At 38.7% G+C, this 22461-nt stretch overlaps 2 protein-coding genes and 1 long non-coding RNA gene across 4 annotated transcripts; 1 reads left to right on the forward strand and 2 right to left on the reverse strand.

Annotated features, from left to right (window-relative positions):
• Window positions 1-366: 366 nt before the first annotated feature.
• LOC104603327 (uncharacterized) lies at window positions 367-2288 on the reverse strand. The gene is made up of 2 exons (XR_736205.3): window positions 1804-2288; window positions 367-1730 (listed from the first exon to the last, which is right to left on the reverse strand). It is a non-coding gene; the product is annotated as an uncharacterized LOC104603327 (long non-coding RNA).
• A 6130-nt stretch (window positions 2289-8418) lies between these two features.
• On the forward strand, window positions 8419-12994 carry LOC104603326 (U-box domain-containing protein 38-like). Of its 2 annotated transcripts, XR_016083037.1 has the most exons (4): window positions 8422-9205; window positions 9630-10600; window positions 11428-11506; window positions 12818-12994. XR_016083037.1 is itself a non-coding variant. In XM_010267328.3 (3 exons), exons 1-2 carry the CDS (start codon window positions 8637-8639, stop codon window positions 10555-10557), a joined length of 1497 nt encoding a protein of 498 aa, XP_010265630.1. In that variant the 5' UTR covers window positions 8419-8636; the 3' UTR covers window positions 10558-10600; window positions 11428-11690. The 2 variants fall into 2 exon arrangements, 1 of the variants encoding a protein (XP_010265630.1); XM_010267328.3 differs by lacking the exon at window positions 12818-12994 and having other exon boundaries at window positions 8419-9205; window positions 11428-11690.
• Window positions 12995-19856: 6862 nt separating this feature from the next.
• Window positions 19857-21825, reverse strand: LOC109115083 (RING-H2 finger protein ATL57-like). The gene is made up of 2 exons (XM_088897813.1): window positions 20531-21825; window positions 19857-20466 (listed from the first exon to the last, which is right to left on the reverse strand). Exons 1-2 carry the CDS (start codon window positions 20647-20649, stop codon window positions 20304-20306), a joined length of 282 nt encoding a protein of 93 aa, XP_088753939.1. The 5' UTR covers window positions 20650-21825; the 3' UTR covers window positions 19857-20303.
• Window positions 21826-22461: the final 636 nt, after the last annotated feature.

Raw genomic sequence — 22461 nt, forward strand, 5'->3', positions numbered from 1 at the left:
AGAAAACCATCACCTAGGCAACAAGGCATTCCCCTGTTGCGTAGCCTTGCCTTGGCATCTTGAAAACTATGGGTGATCCCTCAAATCTAATTGTAGTGTGTTCTGGTCTTAGTGTTGCCCTACTGATTATGCAGACTCTACTAAAACTAAGTTCATGCCTTCCTTATAGATTCCCAAATAGAAAAAACAAGCCATCACCATCTCTTGTTATGGAAAATGATTCAATAAATGCCATTAAATGGGGGTATAAAGCTAAAGTGTGGGTAAAAGCACATGATATGTTTTCCATTTCCTAACAAAGCAAGGGAAACATTAGCTACATCTAAGATGAAATTAGACGGAACCCCATCGATTGGAACTATATAAGAGAGGGTTTTTTTTTTTTTTTTTTTTTTTTTTTTAAGAAGGTAAAGTATTGTATTGAGGATTAAACAAAAGTACATCGGCCCTTGTACAAAAGGACCTCTATAATGGGATTATACAAAAAGATCATCTAAAAAGAAGATCCAACTTGCAAAAAAGAATTTAGTTGGACACCCTGAAACAACATTTGTACACCGAGTCAAGAACATAGCAGGCCAAAAGGATAGCTTTTGATTTCATCCAAATTGGAGTATTTATTATAAAAAATGCGATGGTTCCTTTCCTTTCAAATTGCCCAGATGATAGCAGCCGGGAAGCTGTTACATAAAAGTTTACTCCTGTTCAAAACATTAATTGTTCAATCTTGCGGCAATTGTAAGACTGTATTCGGAAAGCATAGATGAATACCAAAGCAGGATAGTGCCATAAGGCCCATAACCTACAACTGACATGAAAACTTGCAGTGAATGAAGAGGTGATCCATGGATTAAGGAACCTCTTTACATAAGAAACATAGGCAGGCCTCCATCTACCATGGGCTGCTGTCCATACAAGAAAGCCAATCTTTGGAGGTATGTGGAAACACCAGATTCTGGTCCAAGGGAAAGCAATAATTTGCCTGTCGTGCAATTGAGAGATATTTCCATAGAAGAATTTAACAGAGAACTTGCCTGAAGTTTCCAATGACCAAATTCCTTCATCTGCCATTTGGGGGTTAGGCTTTATACCCTGAATGAGGTGTAGCAGTTCAGCTAAAGGACCAACTTCCCAGTTTTTCTTGCCAAAGGCAAAACCATGTTCTTTTTTAAAAGAAGGTTATGGAATACCTTTGCAAGCCAAGACCAACGAGCTCGTTGATGGCAACATCTAGATTCACTCGATCTCCCTTCTTGGCCAACAATTTTACCTCCTGCACAACATGAATACCCCAACCAACTCTCAAATCAGGGGAGCTAAGATGCTTAATCACCGCATCAATTGAAGCTCTGTCCTAAGAATCCTCTGATCCGAGATCTTCCAAGAATAACCAATGAGGGAGATTGGAAAGTCTCAGCAATGGCAGTTGAAAACTGAGTGAAAACTATGGATGCTTCCATTGAATAACTGTTTTCTCGGAGATGAGCAAATCCTTGTTTTGACCATTTGTTGAATTTGAGTTGCGGACCTTGAGGAGGCGGTGAAGGAGCAGATGTAGAGACTTCTATAAGTTTTCTAGGTTTTTTTCCTTAGACGGAGGAATCATGGTTGGGAGTATCGAAGTTGATGTGATGTCTGATAAATTTAATGGAAAGGTTGAGCCTTTACCTGAGGAATTTGATCCAACAACGGTGATTTCAGAGCCAATGGAGAGATCATCAATGGCGAAGCTGAAAAACATGAAAATAAGCAGAAGAATCCTAATCCAACGCACCCAAATCCAACTTTAATGTATCATTCTACCTTCAGGTTCGAACTTGAAATGAAAGACTGAAAACGGGAAGGAAAAGACACCAACATTGCAAATGTGATAAGACGATTCAGATGTGCTCTTCTTCCTACAAAGAGGGTGAACAAGACGTGGAGCAACAAGTTCAAGTCCTAGAGCTAGCCCTTTCACCTCCTGTAAATTTCAAACTCGAACTCGATTCCCCAAATCCTACTCCTCACTCTAACTCGATTCATCTTTCTTCTGAAAACTTAAAGAGTTAGTAGGAGACAGGGAAGAGATCGTGGGAGATATAACCGATTTTTTCGGTTTCTATTACAATCGAAGTAAATTACATATATACCCTTTGTATACATAAATAGGTGGGGGTAGAATCTATGAGGCTATTCGTTCTTTTAGAAGTAGTATAGATATAGATGTATCTAACTGGTGAAATCTCTGGCATTAAAATGAATCAATCTTGTCATGCGATCACTCATTCTCTGCAGATGATTCATACATTTTCTCCAAAGCAAATGTGGAAGGAGGGAAGATACTAGAAGCCCTAAAGAAATACAAGGAAGTTTCGAGACACAAGGTGAAACTATCCAAATCTGAAATCTAGTTTAGCCCTAATACGCATCCAAAACTAAAAAAAAAAAAAATTGTCTAAAATCATGGGCATCAAGAATGTAGTTCACCTCACAATCTATCTTGGCCCCCCATCCTCCTTTGGAAAATCAAAGAAAGAAATCTTCAGATACCTTTGTGAAAGAATGGACTCTATGGCAAATGGATGGAAATCCACCTTTCTTTCTTTGGCCGGAAAGGAGGTGATGATCAGGTTGATTTTAACCTTACACTATGTCATGCTTTCTAGTCCCAAAAGAAGTTAGTGCATAGTTGGATAAAACCCAAAAAAAGTTCATGTGGGGAGATTAAGTTCCCACAAAAAGATTCATTGGGTTAATTGGCAAAAGGTTTGTAAGAGCAAATTCAGTGGGGGAGGGGGGATTGGGTTTTAGAGACCCTCGTGCCTTTAATCTTGCTTTGCTATCAAAGCTAGTATGGAGATTCCTTACAAATAAGGAAAGCATGTAGGTCAAGGTGATTAAAGGGAGATATCTAAGGAAAAGTTTTTGGTTCATTAAGACTCCTCCAATTGCTCTTGGGGCTTTAGAAGCATTCTCACAGGTAGAAAAATATTGAAAGAAGGTGCTGTTTGGTGTGTAGCAAAAGGGGAGAATATTAGCATTTGGGACGACCCATGGATAAATGGTTTGGCTGGTTTTAAGCCTATGGGCCCGAGACCAAATTCATGTCATGTTAGAATGATAATTGATTTGATTGACTAACAAACACATGAATGGAATTCAAAGGTAATCCATGGCAATTTTGACAGCATAACAGCCCAAAAAATACTGTCAATAATCCTTCCAAGAGCGGGTGGTGAAGACAAACTGTATTGGTCCCCAGACCCAGAAAGGTGGATTTTCAGTTAAATCTGCGTACCAATTGGCAAATAAGCTAAAATTAGCCCCGGAAAATGAGAGAACCCACGGAACTTTAACCCAAGCACAATGGAAGAAAATTTGGGCTCTTAAAGTCCCATCAAAGACCTTAGCTGGGAGAGGTATGGGCTCAAATGAGATGTGCTCCTTATGTGGTGGCTCCAGCGAAAGTATCATTCATGCTCTTTTAGATTTTAGTCATGCCAGAGCTGCCTGGTTTGGTGGTGCACTCAACAGTAAATTTACAAATTTAAATTTGTTTTGACTTTTCATCCTATTGTAGAATGATGGTGCTGGTGGACAACTCAATTAGATTCCCACCTGCCCTCTATTACAGATGCACTGGATTACTCAGCAATCATGCTTTGGTCGATTTGGAAAGGAAGGAATGGTTTTGTTTTCAACTGTGTGACCCCTAGTGCTGTTTATACAATTTTGTGTGCTAATAGGTTGATGAAGGGAGTGCAGAAAGCTTCCCAGCAAGAATTAGCAAGTTCTTTGCATTTACAGATGGAAGTTTTTTGTTTGCTTGGTGGTGGGCCATGTAAAGCTAAATTTGCAGCCTTTGCTGAAGTGTGTGCTATCAGAGAATGCTGCTACGTACTCTGTTACTAAAAGGGGTGTTCAAAACCTTTTCATCTACGGTGACTCAAAAACTTTAGTTAAATCTATTAATGAGAAGTCCTTTGAATGCCCTCCAAAGACTTGGCCCATTCTGGTTGACATTTATAATATAGAGCAGATCTGAACTTTAAGCTTACTTGGATTAATAGAATGTTCAACAGGTCAGCTCAAGGAAAAGAAGGTGTGGTCTCTTTTTGGGACTCCCCCTGGACTGGTTAATCAATCCTCCCACTGAAGACTTTGATGGCAGCTTATCTTGTTCCTAGTTTTAGTTATTTTTCTTTCTGGTTTTTTGTTTTAGTTTCACAGCCCCACAACACATTCCCGCCATGTATTGGAAACATCTCATCATCGATTCTGATATTATCATCAGGAAATGTTTTCAATACACGGCAGAAATGTGCTGTAGGACGTTGTGGGGCTCAGATGTGTACTCATGAACGGAGGCTGATCTACCAAAGCATACGACATGATATCCTTGCACACACAAAAAAAAAAAAAAAAACTGATTGAAAAAATTGCAACTTGTCTCCTTTCTATCCACACCCCTTAAAATAAATCCATGAATTGAAGGACTTTAATTGAATTATTTTTGTAATTCTAATCAAAACTGCCCCAACCCTAACTCAAGTTTTTCCATTATTCTTTTTCACTTTTATTGTAATTTTTATTTTTAAAAATTTTGATTTTCGATTTAAAGGTAAAATAGCTGATTGAACCGTCGCTTGATGATTAATTTTTAATCATTCAATTAAAATGATAATAAAATAATTAAATTATTATTAATCATCAAATGATAAAAAAATTATTTAATAGATGAATTTGTCTATTTAGCTAATTAATAAAATGATTATTACTAATTATTTAATTAAATAGATTAATTAATTATTAGCAATTATTTAGTTCCTTACAATTTTATTTATTTTATTAAATAAACTAATTATATATTTTATTTAGCTCTTGAATTAGTTAGTAAATGGAGTACATATTTTAATGGTTTATTTATTTCTATAATTATTTAATGATTTAAAAATTAGTTTATTAGTTTTCTTTAGTATTTAACTATTTTTTTAAATAATTTTTAACATAGAGTATAATATATTCGGTACCAATAAGGGGCATTTTTGGTAATCCAAGCTAATCCACTTGATCGATGTCAATTAATCATTAACAAACATCACTGGAGTCATAAAGCTCATAATGAGTTGGGATCTCCTGCTAACAAAATACATTCCAACATCTTTCCAACATGATCTGGCACCCTATTCAGGTCCTGTTGGGTTCCAGTCTCATGGTGAGATGTGTAATGTTAGAACTTAGAAGGACGTTGGGATGCATTAAACATGTTATATTGGCAGGAGATCTCAACTCTCTTCAAAGTGTCTCTTAGTGAAAGTTCAATCCCTCCCAAAGGAGCCATAATTATGAGAAGAATTCTAATGTCCATCTCCTTGTGTGGAACCATTCTTTGTTAGGCTCAGTTTGGAAAGATTATAAATACAAAGAGCCATAATTATGTTGTATGTATTTGCACTCAACATATTTATATTTGTTCTCTTTCCAAATTGAGCCTTAATTCAAAAGTAGAACTCAACCGAGACTTGAAAGCCTTACAATCCGTTTGGTTGTTGAGAAGGAAAAATTTATTTTCTCATTTTGGTATTCCGGTGTTTGATTGCTAAGAAGGGAAAATTACTGTTCATCATCTTCTTTTGATGGATTTTGTTTTTTTTTATTTTGATAGGAAAATAGGCTTAAAGATTAAACGGAAGAGAGAGATGGATGGACCGGAGAGACAGATGAAACAAAAGCTTAAAGATGCTAAAAATGAGATCCATACCTTGATGAAGTTATTGATCTCCCTGCCCATTCTCTCTCTCTCTCTCTCACACACACACACATTCTCTCTTTGTGCTACAGGTTTTGATCACCTCTGGGTTTTTGCCTATTACTTCGTTAATTTTCTTTGCTTTTGAGATGGAACTGATGCGAGGATGTTCAATTTGGGGGTCGGAAATTGGTTAATGGCATTCATGACTGTTGGTTTTGTTATCATAATGGTGTTCGACGGGAAGCATTTGGGGGTCAGAAACTTGACCGTCGATTGAAATGGTGGGTGAGTCACAATGGCCGCCAGGAGTTCAGTCCGATGTTGTTCCTGATGGTTAGGCAACCATTTGGTGTTTAGAGGCATGTTCAGTTTGGTGTTGTGGTGGCCGTCACAAGGTGTTGAGTCACGAGTTTTTTCTTTTCCCATCGAGGTCTCACCATTTTAGTGAGACCCCACATCCCAGTTTTTGAGAAATGATATCCCATCGTTTCTCACACCATTCCATCAAACAAACACGGGTTTCAAAGAATCTAACCCGAATATTCCATATTTCTCATCTGCGTCGCAGCAACCAAATAGACTATTAATTCATTCAAACTCAGGAACATGGGTTGAATCCTAAGTGTCTCTGGGCCAATGCATCCATAAAACCTAAAAAGCCCAAGGTGTCATCTTCCATATTTCTCATCTGCGTCGCAGCAACCAAACAAACTATTAATTCATTCAAACTCAAGAACATGGGTTGAATCCTAAGCGTCTCTGGGCCAACGCATCCATAAAACCTAAAAAGCCCAAGGTGTCATCATCCAGTGTCCGACACAACTTGAAAATTTCCAAGATCGGCTTGGCCTAAGCCCACGCGTCTATTTGGCATCGATGTCATTGCTCAAGAAAATGGTGACACATCAATGTTACATCAGAAAAAACGGTGCTCTAAGAAACGTCTCTTTGTTTGGAACCGTTTTTCCATAAAAAGCGGTGCTCCAAGTCATGTCTTGGAAATCGAAAAGGTGTGGTTTGGAACAATGCCAACTTTGATGTTTTCTCAGATTGCAGCTTATTGCTGACAACGAGAATGTGATGTGGCAGTCATGTGGGCTTCCTATATTGGGTACCATTGCTGAAAACAGATATGGAACACCGTTACCAATATACTCCAAGCCAGAGAAAGTGTTGTTATTGCTCCAAGAAACGCCAATATTTCCAAACAGAAAAAAGACACCTTTTGCTCAGAAAATGGTGTTTCCAACCCACACATTAGCAGCACCGTTTTCTAACATCTCTGATACTTATGTGTTATATTATTAATGACAGATATTACCAATACATGGTAAAATGTGCAGTAGGTGTGAGTTGAGCTTTGTGAGGAGTAAATCTCGATTGGTATCAAACATGCCCCCACACATAGCCCTCTCAACCTGCTCGGGAAGCATGATCTGCTCCTCACAAATGGGTGCTTCACAGGCACATAAACCGTGCATTGAAAATATCTCCGATGAATAATATTTAATAAGTGCGTGAGATGTTCCCAATGCATGGTAGGATGTGCGTATGAGGTATCTGTGAGGTGCCAGGTGTGAGGAGTAGATCCGGTCTCCATGCTTGGAACATGTCATTTCGGAACGGGATCTGCTCCTCACATTTGAGCGCCTCACATGCACATTCACCGTGCATTGGGAACATCTCCGAGAGATGTTCCTGGTAGGATGTGCGTGTTAGGCGCGTCTGAGGCGCCCTAAATGAGGAGCAGATCTGATCTCTGTCATTTCATAATAACAATTTTGATTTGCCACGTGGCCATTCACTTGAGTCAAGTGACTTGACCACGTCAGACAATGGCGACTCATCACTCTTCCACGGCTTATCCCATTCCAATAATTGCTTCATAACAAACCCTAAGCTTATGGCACTACGGCATTTGAAGTGTGGGTTTTTCGTTGCACGTGTAAAAATTGAAAAACATTACCTAGTACGAAGTAGGAAGATGTGGTGAATTGCAAAAGTTTCGGTGACAAGAACGATATTTCGCTTTCAAAAGTGTCGGTGTCGTCCAGTCCGAAACAGCCACAAAAATCATTCTAACGTGTCGCGTAGCCGTGCGCGGAAATCTTGCAACTTGCTTGGCTTTGTTGCTGCACTCTCTCTGAACAGTCGCAGAGAATCCAATGACACTTCAATAGAAATCTCCCTACCGTGAATGGTGGCCCTTTCTCCTTTTCCGGGTGCACGCTCCAGGGCCCACACTGCCATCTAAACCAATTTGATCTCATCTCAACCCTTAATCTTCCATCAGGTTGACCAATCTTCATGTCGTACATACAACCACTTGATCCACAAACAACAAACCCCCAATAGTGATCGTCCAGTCAGTGGCACCATTGTAATTAAACACAAACGCAAGTCTAACAGTAGAAATACGCACCAGTCCCTTGCATTTCCCTCCAAGGTCCAAACTATTCATTTCCCCCGCTTCGGCCATCCCCCCTTGAAACAACATAGGTCGCGCACGAATCTATTACTATACATCAGGACCCAAACCATGGCCCCACTGCTGAGATTCCACATTCTGGGACCCACTCCATCTTTGATCGACGGAGAGATTGAAAAGTTTTAATCAGAAAAGACACGTGGAATGGGTTTTAGTACTTGTTACATGAGCTGGAGATCAGTAAACGATGCAGAAAGAAAGCCGCAGTCAAGAATAGAGAGGACGGGTTTCTTTATTAGGAAGCTTTTCTTCTCTTCTTCTCCTGAGCAGCTGAGCTCGCTTTATTCTTCCCAGCAGCAGCAGCAGCAGCAGCAGCAGCAAACAGCGCTCCTCACTATAAATATAAACTCTCTCTCTCTCTCTCTCTCTGTGCAGAATGTAGGTAACCTCTTAAGCTTGAGAGCTGGCTAGGAAATGATGAGGTATCAGCGGAACGACGTTGGATCTGTGGTGCTCGAACGCGCTGGGGGAGGGAATTTCCGGCTATGGCCGGCGGTTTGTGGAGCGGCATTTCGGCGGAAGCTATTGGACGCCATGATGTGTGGAGTTTCTCGCAACCGTCATGAGGAAGACTCTGGCATTGGTTCGCCGGTGCAGATGCAGAGCTTGAAGCAGAAACAGAAGCAACAGAGGTCGGGGTCAAAGAGGAATGCTGGATCAGGGAGGTTGTCGGAGCTTTTGAACTTGTCTCAGACGTCGGAGACCGGGTTGGAGGATGAAACCGAGGCTGAGACGAGGAGGAAACTTGAGGTTTTTGAGGAGCTTCAGGGAGTGGTTAAGATATTGCAGCTTCAAGAGGGATTGCAGCAGAAGGAAGCAGCCATTGATGTTAGGAGGCTTGCGAAGGAAGATTTAGAGGCGAGGACGACACTTGCCATGCTAGGAGCTATTCCTCCTCTTGTCGGAATGCTTGATTCCGTTGATCTCGATTTTCAGATAGCTGCGCTCTATGCTCTTCTCAATCTAGGGATCGGAAACGATACGTATGAATCGTTGTCTTTTTCTTACTGTCAAGTTCAATTTTGCTTCTTGTTTACTTTTTTGAGTTGTTTTTTCTTGAATAGTTGCTACAACATCAATACATTTTACGTTTTGTTTTATTCTATTCGTATCCAGATAAACTTCATAGAGAATTCATATTCTGTGTTTCCGATGCATTTGTAACGCTTTTTCCGACCGACGAGCATTTCGTTTCGTCAAACAGTTCATCTTTTTTATAACATTTCAATCCATTTTATCAACCTGCTATTGTTTCAGTCACATTTGCTCTCGTATTAGATTTTATAACATTTCAATCCATTTTACCGCCATTTCTTTAAAACGCGTTTCCCCTGTTTATATTACTTATACTACGGCCCCTGCTAATTTGATCTGAATCTCCGACCTTTTCCTTCTCGACTTTTGCAGGAACAAAGCAGCCATTGTCAAAGCCGGAGCTGTTCATAAGATGCTTAAACTCATAGAGTCTGCAAATGAGTCGGTCTCTGAAGCAATTGTCGCCAACTTCCTCGCTTTGAGCGCTCTCGACTCAAATAAACCGATTATTGGCTCTTCAGGCGCAATACCGTTCTTGGTGAAAACCCTGCAAAATGTGGACAAGAGAAGCAGCGCCCAGGCCGAGCAAGACTCTCTCCGAGCATTGTACAATCTCTCCATCTCCCCTTCAAATATCTCTCAGATTCTAGAAGCCGGCCTCATTCCGTACCTCCTGAACATGCTTGGTGACATGGAAGTGAGTGAAAGAGTCCTGTCGATTCTCAGTAATGTGGTTTCGACTACGGAAGGCCGGAAAGCAATCAGCAACTCGCTAGACGCATTCCCAATTCTGATCGACGTCTTGAATTGGACGGATTCATCTGGGTGCCAGGAGAAGGCATCTTACATTCTGATGGTGATGGCCCACAAGGCTTACGGAGACCGACAGGCCATGATCGAGGCCGGAATTGTATCTTCCCTTCTTGAATTGACCCTTCTGGGTAGCACATTGGCGCAGAAGAGGGCTTCGAGAATCTTAGAATGCTTGAGAGTGGACAAAGGCAAGCAAGTTTCAGAGACCTATGGTGGGAATTTGGGTGTGGCCGTGTCAGCCCCAATTTGTAGAACCTCTTCATCTTCAACTGGACAGAATCGCGTTTTGAAGGGTTTAGAAGAAGACGAGGATGAGATGATGAGTGAGGAGAAGAAGGCAGTGAAGCGGTTGGTACAGCAGAGCTTGCAGAACAATATGAGAAGAATTGTAAGGAGGGCAAATTTGCCTCAGGATTTGAATTTTGCACCGTCGGATCATTTCAAGTCTCTCACTTCATCTTCAACTTCAAAGAGCTTACCATTCTGAGAACTTGGAGTTGCCAGAGATCTGGAGTACCAAAGAATCAAAAGTTAGTCTATTTTCTTCTACTTCTTTTGCTTCTTTGATTTTCCTTGTTTACACATATTTCTTATAAAAATCACAGACTTAAACTTTTGCCTTACTATGGGAACCTTGTCAAAGAAAGCAAGCTCTGTTCAATGGAACTTGGGGTTTGGGTTTAAAATTCTTCAAATAACTGAGGTCATTTAGGTAATTTTACTTATGTATCCTCTATTTTTCTACTTTAGAGAGGATTGCTCAAGGCTGTCAAAGTTTCAGTTAACAGCAACTCTGTCTCAGAGCGACAAAGCTTTTAGTATGGGGCCACTCAATGTAAATTTAGAAAATTAAAGGGATTATTCCTTGGTAATATAAATTTACCGAATGGCTGTTGCAATCTTTTTAAAAAATGGGATCATTTTTCGTCAAATTTCGTACACCTTTGTTGTGAATATTTATGTACTAATTTAATCTGGACCCTCTATACGCATAAAATACGTTAGAAAATAGAAAAGAGTGTCGGCTATTTTCTTCTGTATTGAAATGGGAGACTTAACACTGCTGTACATCTGAGAATCTTTCCATGACCCTGTTTCCAACTTCCCGTTGTTGGGGTCTTAGGGTTCCATTTTTTTTTTTTTGATCAATAAGGGTTCCATTTTCCATGCAGAGTCCTTGGACTTTTGTTGTTTAGGTGTTTAACGTGATTTATTCAAGTAAAATTTATGGCTAGATCTTGGGCTGTTAACCCCTGCAGCTCTACTCTATCAATAGTTTAACATTCGGGATTAATTACTTTGTCTTAATGCATTGACCTCGGTTAATCAACTTATTCCTACTTTTTAACTGTTGTAGAGAGGCATGGAAGGACCCGTAATCCAAGTCAAGACACTAGAAGTGGAGAAGCTGAAATCTGCATTTTCCTCTCCCCAAGGTATATATTATGTAATGTTCATTGTCGGGTTATAGTCAGTCATTGATCTTCTTAGAAATTTCTCATAGTTCTTTTTTTCTTTTTTTAAATTTTCTTCTGTCATTTTTGTTATTTGGCTTTTATAACCCTTTGTAAAGCTTATTACCCATTAGCAATTTTGTTTCATTTGATATGCTTGACCTTATATGAAGGTGCTTTAACTTGATAAATGAGACAAGCGCAGGGAAAACCACGAAACAAAGAAAAAAGAAAAAGATCCAAGTCTGAGCAGAAATGAATTATTACTTGTGGACCCCTTAGTTTACAGCTTTAAAAATGCTAAAGCCATCCTGATGGTAGGGGTAATTTAGGTTTTGAACTCCATTGATGGGTAAAGTCTAGGAAGTAACAATCTTTGGTTTGTTTTCTTTCATGATCCAGGCTCCAGAGCCTGTTTTGCTTTTAGGAAAGAGAAGGGAACCTTCATGTCATGTTTTGGTAGTACAGTGAGGGGAGGACAAAAGTACATGGGATGGGTTGGGTTGGTGTAAATGTGGAATTATTGTGTTTTAACAGCCCTGTGGTCCATCAATAATGTTTTGGGTGGACTGGTGGAGCCCTTGATCCACTGATAATGAAAGGCAAGGCATTGCTTGGGGGCCGGGAAGCTAGAGTCCAAACATGAACAAGTACTCTTTAGTGGGGAAGGTCAGGAAAGACCTCATTCATAAAAAAAAAGGGTCAGGAAGGACCTCCTTCCAAAGCCCTGTTAAGCATGGACATCATGAGGAATCTGGAGAGTTCCATCATGAGGCATTGATTTCCAAGTAGTTGATTCACCAAAAATCTGAGAAAGCTTCTTTATGGTCTCACTACCAGTCTGTTTCTAAGTTGCAGAACAGTGGTCCTGAGATTCCCAGAATACGTTGGCTAAGGTTGCTGATTGCTTTGCCCCTTTTAGATTTTCTGGGACTTCTGGTCCTGGGGGTCTGTAATGCACGTTCATTATTCTCAGACCCTAATTCCCTTATGATTTGTCGACTTCGCTGGGACGTAGAAGGCCATTTTTACGCTTGCTGATCTTGTTGTGAATAATACGGAGAACAACAAAGAATAGCAAAGAAATAAAAGGTGAGAAAGGAGAAAAATTTACACAGATGACGTGGTTTGGCATATTGAGCTTTAAATTTGGGAGGATTTCTATGAATTTTCACTATTTTCAATCAATCATTACAGCCCTAGTAGAAACTTAGTATTTATACTGTTGTGTGGACAAATTTTGCATACTATCTGGGATAGGGTCTTAGGCCCCCTAACACCTTTCTAATGCAGCCCGAGTGAGGAGTTATATTGTCATCCTTCTTAATACAAGACATTCTCCATCGGATCTGATGGTGTTTTTCCGTATCTTTTCTTCAATTTTATGTAAATACTTATGCAATCCAGTTTTATATTTTCTTTGAAAAAACAGTAGATTAATAAGCTATTTGGTAAGGGTTCGTTTGGCAAGTTTTTTTGAGAAAATCTTCTTGTAGCTCTGACAGTCAAAAGATGCATTGAACTTTTGACATAAGATCTGGGCAGTCCGAAGACTGTTTGGTAGACATACGTCTTTCCGTGCATCGTTTCGGATCTTTCTGCACGAGATTAAAACGCAAAAGACGCGGGAAGCTTCATTTGGAGCTTCCTAAAATCAGCCCAAAATGGGCTTCGCGCGTCTTTTCAGCGTCCCATCTTTTGGCGGCTAGATCTTCCGTGTGCCAAATGGAAATAGACCAATTTTCCGTCTTCCAAGCTTATAAACAGCCGAAAGACTGTGCGGAAAGACGCACCAAACGCACCCCAAGCCTTTTAAGAATATCTTTCCACAGCCCAGATGGCTAAAAGATATATTAAACTGTTGGGGTCTTGTTTTTTAAAATCAAGATAGTTTGGTAAATATCAAGCTGTTAAATGAAATATTTTAGGTACAAAAAGACAGTTTAATTTGAAGTTTTCTGATTTTTGGTGGTTTTGGGCTGTAAGCTTTTTGAGATGCAGGTCTTTCTAGCATATTATCTTTCATTGCCAAACAGAAAAATACCAATTTTTTGTCTTTTGAACTTTGAAAAACCCAAAAACCACATGAAAAATTTTGCCAAACACCCCCTATATTTTACTGATTATGCTATTACAGCAGTAGTGAAGTTGCAATATGGAGCAATGAGTCAAATGGAAATTGTGTGAGAAAGTGAGAAGGGATTTGCCATGGCTTAGACGTTTGAGTTTGACACAAAAATGAACAAGTGAACCATATGAAAGAAACAACAAACAATTGGAGGCAACCAAATCTCGGTCCCACTCTCAAATCACCTTTCTTGTTTATCACGGTTCAGATGATGTGGGTCCCACATTTACATCATATCCTAATTTAGAGGATGTAATGCAATTAATAGATCCAGTCTTATATAGGGCAGATCCTCTTGCATGTGTCATAAGAAAGACCAAAAGATAGTAGTAATAATTGAATGATACTAGCCCATGTTATTTTTATGCAAAGCAGAGACGTTCTCTAATGGAGTGGGGCCCAATAATCCATGATGGAGACACGACAAGGGATATAAATCATAGATTGTCTCCTCGTTATATGTAGAAGTTTGCTGTTTGTGGGATAGTGTCCATTGCAATCTAACTCTACAGGTTTAATACGAGGCGCATAGTGAGAGGTATTTACGGTGGTAGGGCGCAAAGGTTGGTAGTGTAGAGAGAAGGTTGGAAGGAATATCGATTGTTGAGGACGATGGAGGAAGATAAGAGAAAGAAGAAATAAAGACAAAGTGAGAGAGTTCATCTAAAAAAATCTAGGGTTAGAGTTATTAGCTATTGTGAAAATCTAGGGTTAGAGTTATAAGCTATTGTCTGATGTGGGGGAGAGTTATTCTCCTTTTTATAGGGAAGACCTTAAGGTTATAAGGAGAAAGATATAAAACGAGACGTTTTCTATTAGGAAATGAGATATTTATGCCATCTATTAATGAAATATTATTGGGATTTCACCATGTGTCTAGCGAGATCCTTCAAAGGCAAAGTTTCATTTTTCTTAAGGATTCTCATGTGGCACATGTAGGTTACGTCTCCTAACGGGTTTCCTAGTGGTCCCGTGTTAAAGGAAAAGATATGACTGGCAATGTTATCGCAAGTCTCAAGCGACGCCCATTGTTTACCATGGGTCTGAAGGGATGTTTTATGCTCATCGTAAGTTTGCAATGGTTGTTAAACTCATCGCAAATCTACGATATTAAAGCCCATTGCAGGTTCTAGGAGATTCCGCATGTTGTTAGATTTGCATTCGTAACTTTATTTTGATATTTTCAATGTAATTGAGATGATAAAGAACAATATTTAGTTACAAGAGGACATCTTGAAAATAGTTTCATGAAGCCAACTTCATGTGCACAATGCACCCCACCTCTTAAAACCCTCCAATTGGGATCCATGGATTTATTGTGGGTCCTCCTAAAGAATATGAAAGAACAATGAAGAAAAGTTGGGAGAGTGTCAAGTGGGGAACCGGAGCTCTCTGCTGTCGCCATTCCTCTTCTCAATTGGTGATTGTTAGGTTTATGTAGAGATGATGACGCTTCCACCCGTTTCAGAAAACCCACTGGTGGTGGTTGCTTGAATGTTGATGGGGACTTTGTCTACCTAACCAGTTAGTGATGTATGAATGTTGATTTGGGCACATGGGCATGTTTATTGAATTTAATAAAAAATAATACTATTTTTTGTTCTAGCTTTGAAAGGAAAGTAGGGGGAAAGAAATGGGTAAAATTGGAAGCTTGTATATAAAACTCACAATTTAAGTGAGAAGAGAAACTTCTATTTTTCTGACCAAAACAAAGAAAAATCAGATGCAATATTGCAGTCTTTTTGAAGTTTTCGAAACTTGGTTCGAATATGATTGCAAATAGATGGGATTGAATTAGGATAACACTTTAGAGGTATATCTAAATCTGATCTATAATTTGTTTATATTCCAGAATAAGAACCTATTCACAAATCATAGGAGTGTTCATAAAAAACCGAAAAATTGAATGAAAATTCTGATTGATCGAATTGGTCGGTTTAGTATTTTTGAAAAACTAAAGGTATTGGTTTGGTTTTACACCAATACGAAAAACCATAGTTAATCGAACTGACTTATATATACATTTTTCCATATTATATATATATATATATTTATAATATAATATATTATTTATTATTATAGTATAACATATTATATATTCCCAGTATTATATTATTTATATTTTATTTATAATATATTATAAATGTTAAAAAACTGAAATTCTAAAGAACTGAACTGATCAAAAAGCGAACTAATCAACTGGTTAACTAATTGGATTTGGTTCATGATTTTCACCAAAAATCAATGGTACTGGTTCGGTTGGAAAATAGGCCATGGTTTTGAAACGTGAGTACTCCTATTCAGGAACCTCATCTAAAGTCGAGTGGTTCCTTGGAAATGGTATCATAATTTATTTGACTAAATGGTTTAGTGTTCAATCCTCATGATCGCCATTATACTTATTTCAATTTCATCAGAAGGTATAAACAGTTCCTTGAGATGGTATTAGAGCCTATTTGACTATTCTTCATCGTCTGACTTGTCCATGCTTCATGTCCAATGGGCTTTTGCATGAGGGGGTTTATTAAGTTTAGAAACAAGGGAGCCATGCATTTATGGAGGGGTGTTAGTGGTGAGATCTAGAGGTAAAAATGGATCGATCATGATCCCATCTGATCTGAGATCCGATCCTATTTGGTTGAATTCAGATCACCCCTATTTGATCCAATAAGATCTGATCCAATATATATTATATACTTATAAATATAAATATATATAATACACACACACGCACATATATATATATATATATATATATATATATATATATATATATGTTATTTATTTATTTATAAATATATTTTTTATATTATATTTTTATAAATTTGTTATATTATTTATTTTTTTATAAAAAACATATATGATAAAATAATTAAAAATACTTATATTTTTTGTTTTTACTTTATTTAAATTAGTATATTTTATTTTTCTTTTAATAATTTATTAATTTTTAAAGAAAACAAGTTTGATCTGATGAGATCCAAAGATTTGACTTACTGATAGGATTCAAATTTAAATTGAGTCCTATCAGATCTGATTGGATCTTCGGGTCAGATCAAATCCAACATGAACAGTGTCAAATTGGATTCAAATCGATCCGATCCATTTGCATCCCTAGTGAAATCTAGAGGATGTTAGACAATGTGAATGGTTTTATTTTCTTAAACAAAAGTGGTTTTTACTGTTCAGTCCACCCCTAAAAATCTTAGTTCCACCTTATAGGTGGGATGAATCCTGACCATGGATCAATGCTGGGCAGGATGAATTTTATAGGGGGACTACTAATAGATTAGAAGGGAGCTGTAGTTTCAGATTTCTGAAGTGGAGTGCAGTCTACCTATCTCTAAACAAAAAACACCTGCCTTATGCATATCATGGTTCGCAGTTGGCAAGATCTATAATGGGGTGGGGCCATTGCAGATGACGTGGGCCTCACCACTCTCCGGTTACGTCTAAATTGGAATGATTAAATTGCACATGTCTTCTGGGGTCTCTTGATAAAAGCTACGTAAGAGTCTGGGCTAACGGAGGACTAGATTGGGTGAGGACCCAACCAGTTGTAGATGGTCTCCCCATTATATGTACAAAGTTGCTTTTGGTGGACTGTCTCAACGGTGATTTGTGAGACACAAACCATGGGGATCAAATTCCGCAGCTCTAATCTTATGTGGGTTAGGGACTTTAGGTTCAGCTGTGTCCACCAACTTTTTGAAATGAGTCCACGAGTCCAGCTTGACGTGGGCCCCACCTCCTATAACCGTCCAATTTGGATCTTTGTATCGACGCCTCGATGGATTTAATTATAGGGTAGTTTTGAGTAATTTATTCTTTAGGCCATTTCTATAGTTTTATGAATTTATTAAAAAACCTACCCTACAGTTTGTGTTTTACTAAATCTCTCCTTATATTTTGCAATCAATGTACTTATCAATCAACCTTCCATTAGATGAATGCGGAAAATAACAATTTTAATACTAACATCCATTCAAATAAATTTAATCAAAATAAACTAAAAATGAAAAGGTCGATTAAGTAAATAGGTTGCAAACTATAAGGGATGTTTTAGTAAAATGCAAACTATAGGGTATGCTTAAGTAAATCTATGAAACTATAGGAGTGTTCTAGTAAATAACCCTAATTTTTTATTTTACTAGAACACCACTTATAGTTTGCAACTTATTTACTTAAGCGATCTTTCATTAAGAACAATTTGGTTTGTGATTTTAAAATAGCAACATGATCACATAAATGGAGTGGAAAATGTTCAAAGGCATGGGCCATGATAAAATGACATTTTTATTTTTTATTTAATTTTGATTAAATTTATAATTTGTTTGAATGAATGTTAGGGTCAAAACTTTCATTTTCCACTTTCATGTAATAGAAGGTCAGTTAAGTAAATTGATTGCAAACTATAGAAGATGTTTTTTTATAAAAACAAACTATAGGGAAGATTTTAATAAATTCATAGAGGATATTTTAATAAATGACTCTTTTTTAATGACGTTATATTTGGATGAAGGTACATGGAGTGAGAGTATACAGGAGTTAAAAGTTTAGGGTTTAGCCATTTAGGATTATTTTCTTTTACTTAGGCTCAATCTGTAAAGAGAATAAATACAAATATGTAGATTGCAAAACCTTATATTTTATATTATTTTATATGTATTTATACTCCTTCCAAACTGAGCCTTAAGAGGTAGTAGGACTTGGCAGCAAAATAATGCTCCTACTCTTTTGTCTATTAGCCAAGCTAATTCGGGCCTTGTTTGACGCGTCTTTTTGTGTGGTTTGTTGGCTATTTACAAACCTGATAGACTACGATTCGGTCTTTTCCATTTGGCTTGTGGTAGATCTAGCCACCAAAACCTGCCGCGCCAAAAAGACACAAGAAGCCCAAAACGAGCAATTCTCGAGAAGCTCCAAATGGAGCTTTTGTGTGTGTGTGTTTTCTATTCGTCTTTGTGCGGAAAAACACGCCTTAACCAAATTGGCTTTAGGCTGCTCAGATCTTAATGCAAAAACTCAATGTGTCTTTTGACCGTCAGAGCTACCAGAAGATCTTCCCAAAAAGACTTGCCAAATGGCTCATCAGTCTTGCTATATAACGATATAGGTTTTGCTTTACATAATTGATAAATGTTTTCCTTTTCTTTACCCAAAAAAATATTTACATAATTGGGAAATGGTTGGATATAAAATACCATGGTTTTCAAAACTAGACCGAATTAGATGGTTGAACCAAAAAACTTGGAAACTGGTTAGATAATCGGTTTTGTTTCACCCTAAAACTGTTTGTTGACCAAAAACCATAGATTTGGTCAATGACCCACTGACCCAAGCGATCAAACCATTGACCTAAACAACGGTTTTGGTCATTTTTTTTTATTTTTTTAAGTTAGAATGGATCATTCGTTTGAACTGGATGATTGAACCATTTGACCTAGGAACTGGTCCCAGAAGGGTTCCCTGTCTGGTACAATTTTAAAAACCTTGTAAAATACTATTATGTTTACTTATGTGATAAGATGATGACTGATTTGGCGATGATTCCAAAGTCTGTTTTTACTATTTACCATGGTTTTCAAAATCGAACTGGACCGGACGGTCAAACCGGAAAAACTGGGAACCAGTCACATTTTCCCCAAAACCGGATTTTTCCCAAAAACCGTTGATTTTGGTCAACAAACCGCTGACCCGGGCAGTTAATTGTTCGAATGGTTTTGACCATTATTTATTTATTTTTTATTTTTTTTATAACGGTTGGACAATTCGACCTGGGAACCGAACCCCTGACCAGTTCATTCTTCGAGTCGGTTTTAAAAACCTTGTTGTATACCTTTTAACTGAAAAAAATAGTTCTATTAGCACTAATACAAAACCTTAAAAGTAAAATACTTTAGGTTGAATTTGGAAGGAGTACAAATGCAAATATGTAGAGTGTAAAACTTTATAATTTATATTATTTTGTATATATTTACACTTTACATATTTGCATTTATACTCCTTCCAAACTGAGCCTTAGGCTGTGTTTGGTTGCAATGCAAATAAATTTGCACTGATGTAAAATTATAATAGTGTAAATGATTTGAGTGTAAATTCTGATCTATTTTTGTTTTAAATTTTAGTTTATTTTGTTTGATTGCAGTTTAAATGAAATAAATCAAGATTTAAAACAGAATAAAGTAAAACCCAAAAACAAAATTAAACAAGAATTTTCATTTGTACTCCCATACATTTGTATTAATATAAATAAAATTGCACCGGAAGACGAGGTCGCGTTCTGTGCACCCATGGGTGCATTGGACAAATGCACCCTCGAATGAGATGCGAACACATCATCTCATCCGTGTTAACCATCAATTAACGGAAATATTCTCCGTTATTAATAGTTCGGCTGGATGAACCGACCATTTTTTACTCTTCCCATTTTTAACTCGGTAGCGATATCCTCTCCCCTGAGCTCCAACAGTACGTATTCGTCATTTTCATGCCCAATCGTACCGGTACAACCTCTTCCCTTTCTACAGACGTACCTCTACTCTCCATCGTTGATATCTCTCCTCTTGTTGACGACCGCAGCAAGTACACTGGTTATCCTTCTATCATTCGCCCGCCTGCTCTTTCTCCTCCGCTATATCCACGGAGACGTCACTGTTTTTGGGGAACAGCTGCGTGAAGCGGCAGAGGGGACACAACCCATGAGCCGACAACCAAATGCACGTGCCCACAGTAAGGAATCGCCTTCACGGCCTCCGCCTCGTTGAATTCACTCAGACACTCGACACACAGTCGTAGGTGAACAGCGGCAAAGGCTTAACGGTATTTGGGTCGAGACCACGGGGCAGGACACCGACGAGGCTGACCCCGATCTGTGCTACTGGCCTCTGCTGCGTGAGAAATCGAGGGCATTCTCTTCGGCGAAGCGGCCATTGTAGATAGAGAAGAAACCCATGAAGAAGAGAGAGGTGAGGAGCACCACGACGGTTAAGGCCATGGAGGGAACCAAAGACAACGTGAACAGAGGATCTTCAGATCTTGGCTTCAAGAGAGAGAGAGAGCTGTGGCTGTTGTGAATGGAGATTGCATAAAAGAGAGAGGAGACAGGCGGACAAATTGACGATGAAGCTTTTGCTGGGAAATGGGGTGATTGTAATTTTTGAGAAGCTGAGAAAGAGAGAAGGTGGATTTTAAAAATGTATGTTTTTGAAGTCTGATCTAAATGAGAGAAGACATCTTGAACGGGTGCGAGAAAAGTGCACCACCCGTTTGGTATCAAACCTCTATACTCTTCTCTATTAGTTCTAAGGAATGCAAATCAATTCTTCTTAAAATACAATTAATTTCCCAAATAAGTGTGCAAATACAATTTCTCATATAATTGATCAATCAAATCCATTAAATTTAATCTCTTATGAGATAAAAATCCAACAGTTTTGATTTAGAGCGGATTTGGATGGGATTTAGGGGAGAATGGCTACAAAATAGAGAGAAACAGAGACATGATCGAGGGGCAAATGCTGTCTATGTGTAAACAAAAATTTGAGAGGAAGCGATGAAGCTGCTTCAGTTTGCAATTTGCAGTGCACCCGGTGGAACTGGAGAGGCGTTGTTGTAGAACTGGAACTGGACTGGGGCTGGTTCAGCGCTTCACTTCCCTACTGTGGAACTGTAACTGGAACTTGGCTTATGTGTTTACGACACCAGTGGAACTGGAGAGGCGTTGCCAGTGAACCGCACGGGTGGGATTTGGCTTCATGGTCCCAGCGTTATGAAAGGTAAAAGGATAAAAAGGATGAGATCTCAGACCCACCCACATCCGCTGCCGGTGGCTTCTGCGTTCAGTGAGATCGCCGGTCACATGAGGATGCTTCTGGGCTAGGGGTTGGCGGAAAAAAAGTATGGGAGGGTGTATTTTAACTTTTTTGTCTTTTTGTATCCGATTCAACCAGATTTTGTAACTAACAGCTAAACGTCTGTTAAAGTTAATAAATTTTAAACACGGCGACGTGGGCGTTTGTGATTGGCAGGTGCACTCGTCCAATGCATCCATGGGTGCACAGAACGCGGCGCTCTGCAAGACTCTGCTCACACTGATCGCAGTGTCCCTTGCAATCACACACTGAGAATATCTCTCCACCAGAATAAATATAGAACTATAAAGATGCTCCCAAATGCATGGATGTAAAAGGCCTTGAACACGACGTTCCTTGAGGACTGAATCCAAATTTGTTGAAAATTACTTGGTTCAATTTCAATGCTACACATGTAGAAAAACCAAAACAAGGCTCTTCATGGTGTGGATGGAGAGTGTGGGCTTTATTTGCATCCATCTCTGACCCACCCTTGATTCCACTATAGACATGTTTATGGGTTGGGTAGTTCAATGGCCCAGCCCCTGGATGGGCTTGAACATGATTTTTAGCTCATATTTGACCTCGAGCTTAAAAGTCTAGCTCGATTACTTTTTGGGCTGGGCTTGGGATTTATCAAAAAAGCCCGGCATAGCCCGATTTTTTATAATTTCTAAACCCTAAATCCCTAATCCGATTAATTCTTTCCCAGTTCCCCTCTTTCCATTGATCTAACTTCAGTTCTCACTCTCAGAGTTTCAGTGCAAGTCGGTGTCGAGCATAAGCTAGCAGTGGCAGGCGGCAATCCTTTTTTTTACTGTACCTTTTCTGGCAAATTCAAGCACCAACGCCACCAACGAACTAGGTCCTCTCTCTCTCTCTCTGTTCTGATATATAAGGAAGTCCGAACAGATTTGAATCAAGTTTTAGTTCTATTAGTTTTGTTCTCTTAATTT

Source organism: Nelumbo nucifera, chromosome 2 (genome assembly GCF_055504915.1).
Source record: "Nelumbo nucifera cultivar China Antique chromosome 2, China Antique-T2T, whole genome shotgun sequence".
NCBI classification, from domain to species: Eukaryota; Viridiplantae; Streptophyta; class Magnoliopsida; order Proteales; family Nelumbonaceae; genus Nelumbo; species Nelumbo nucifera.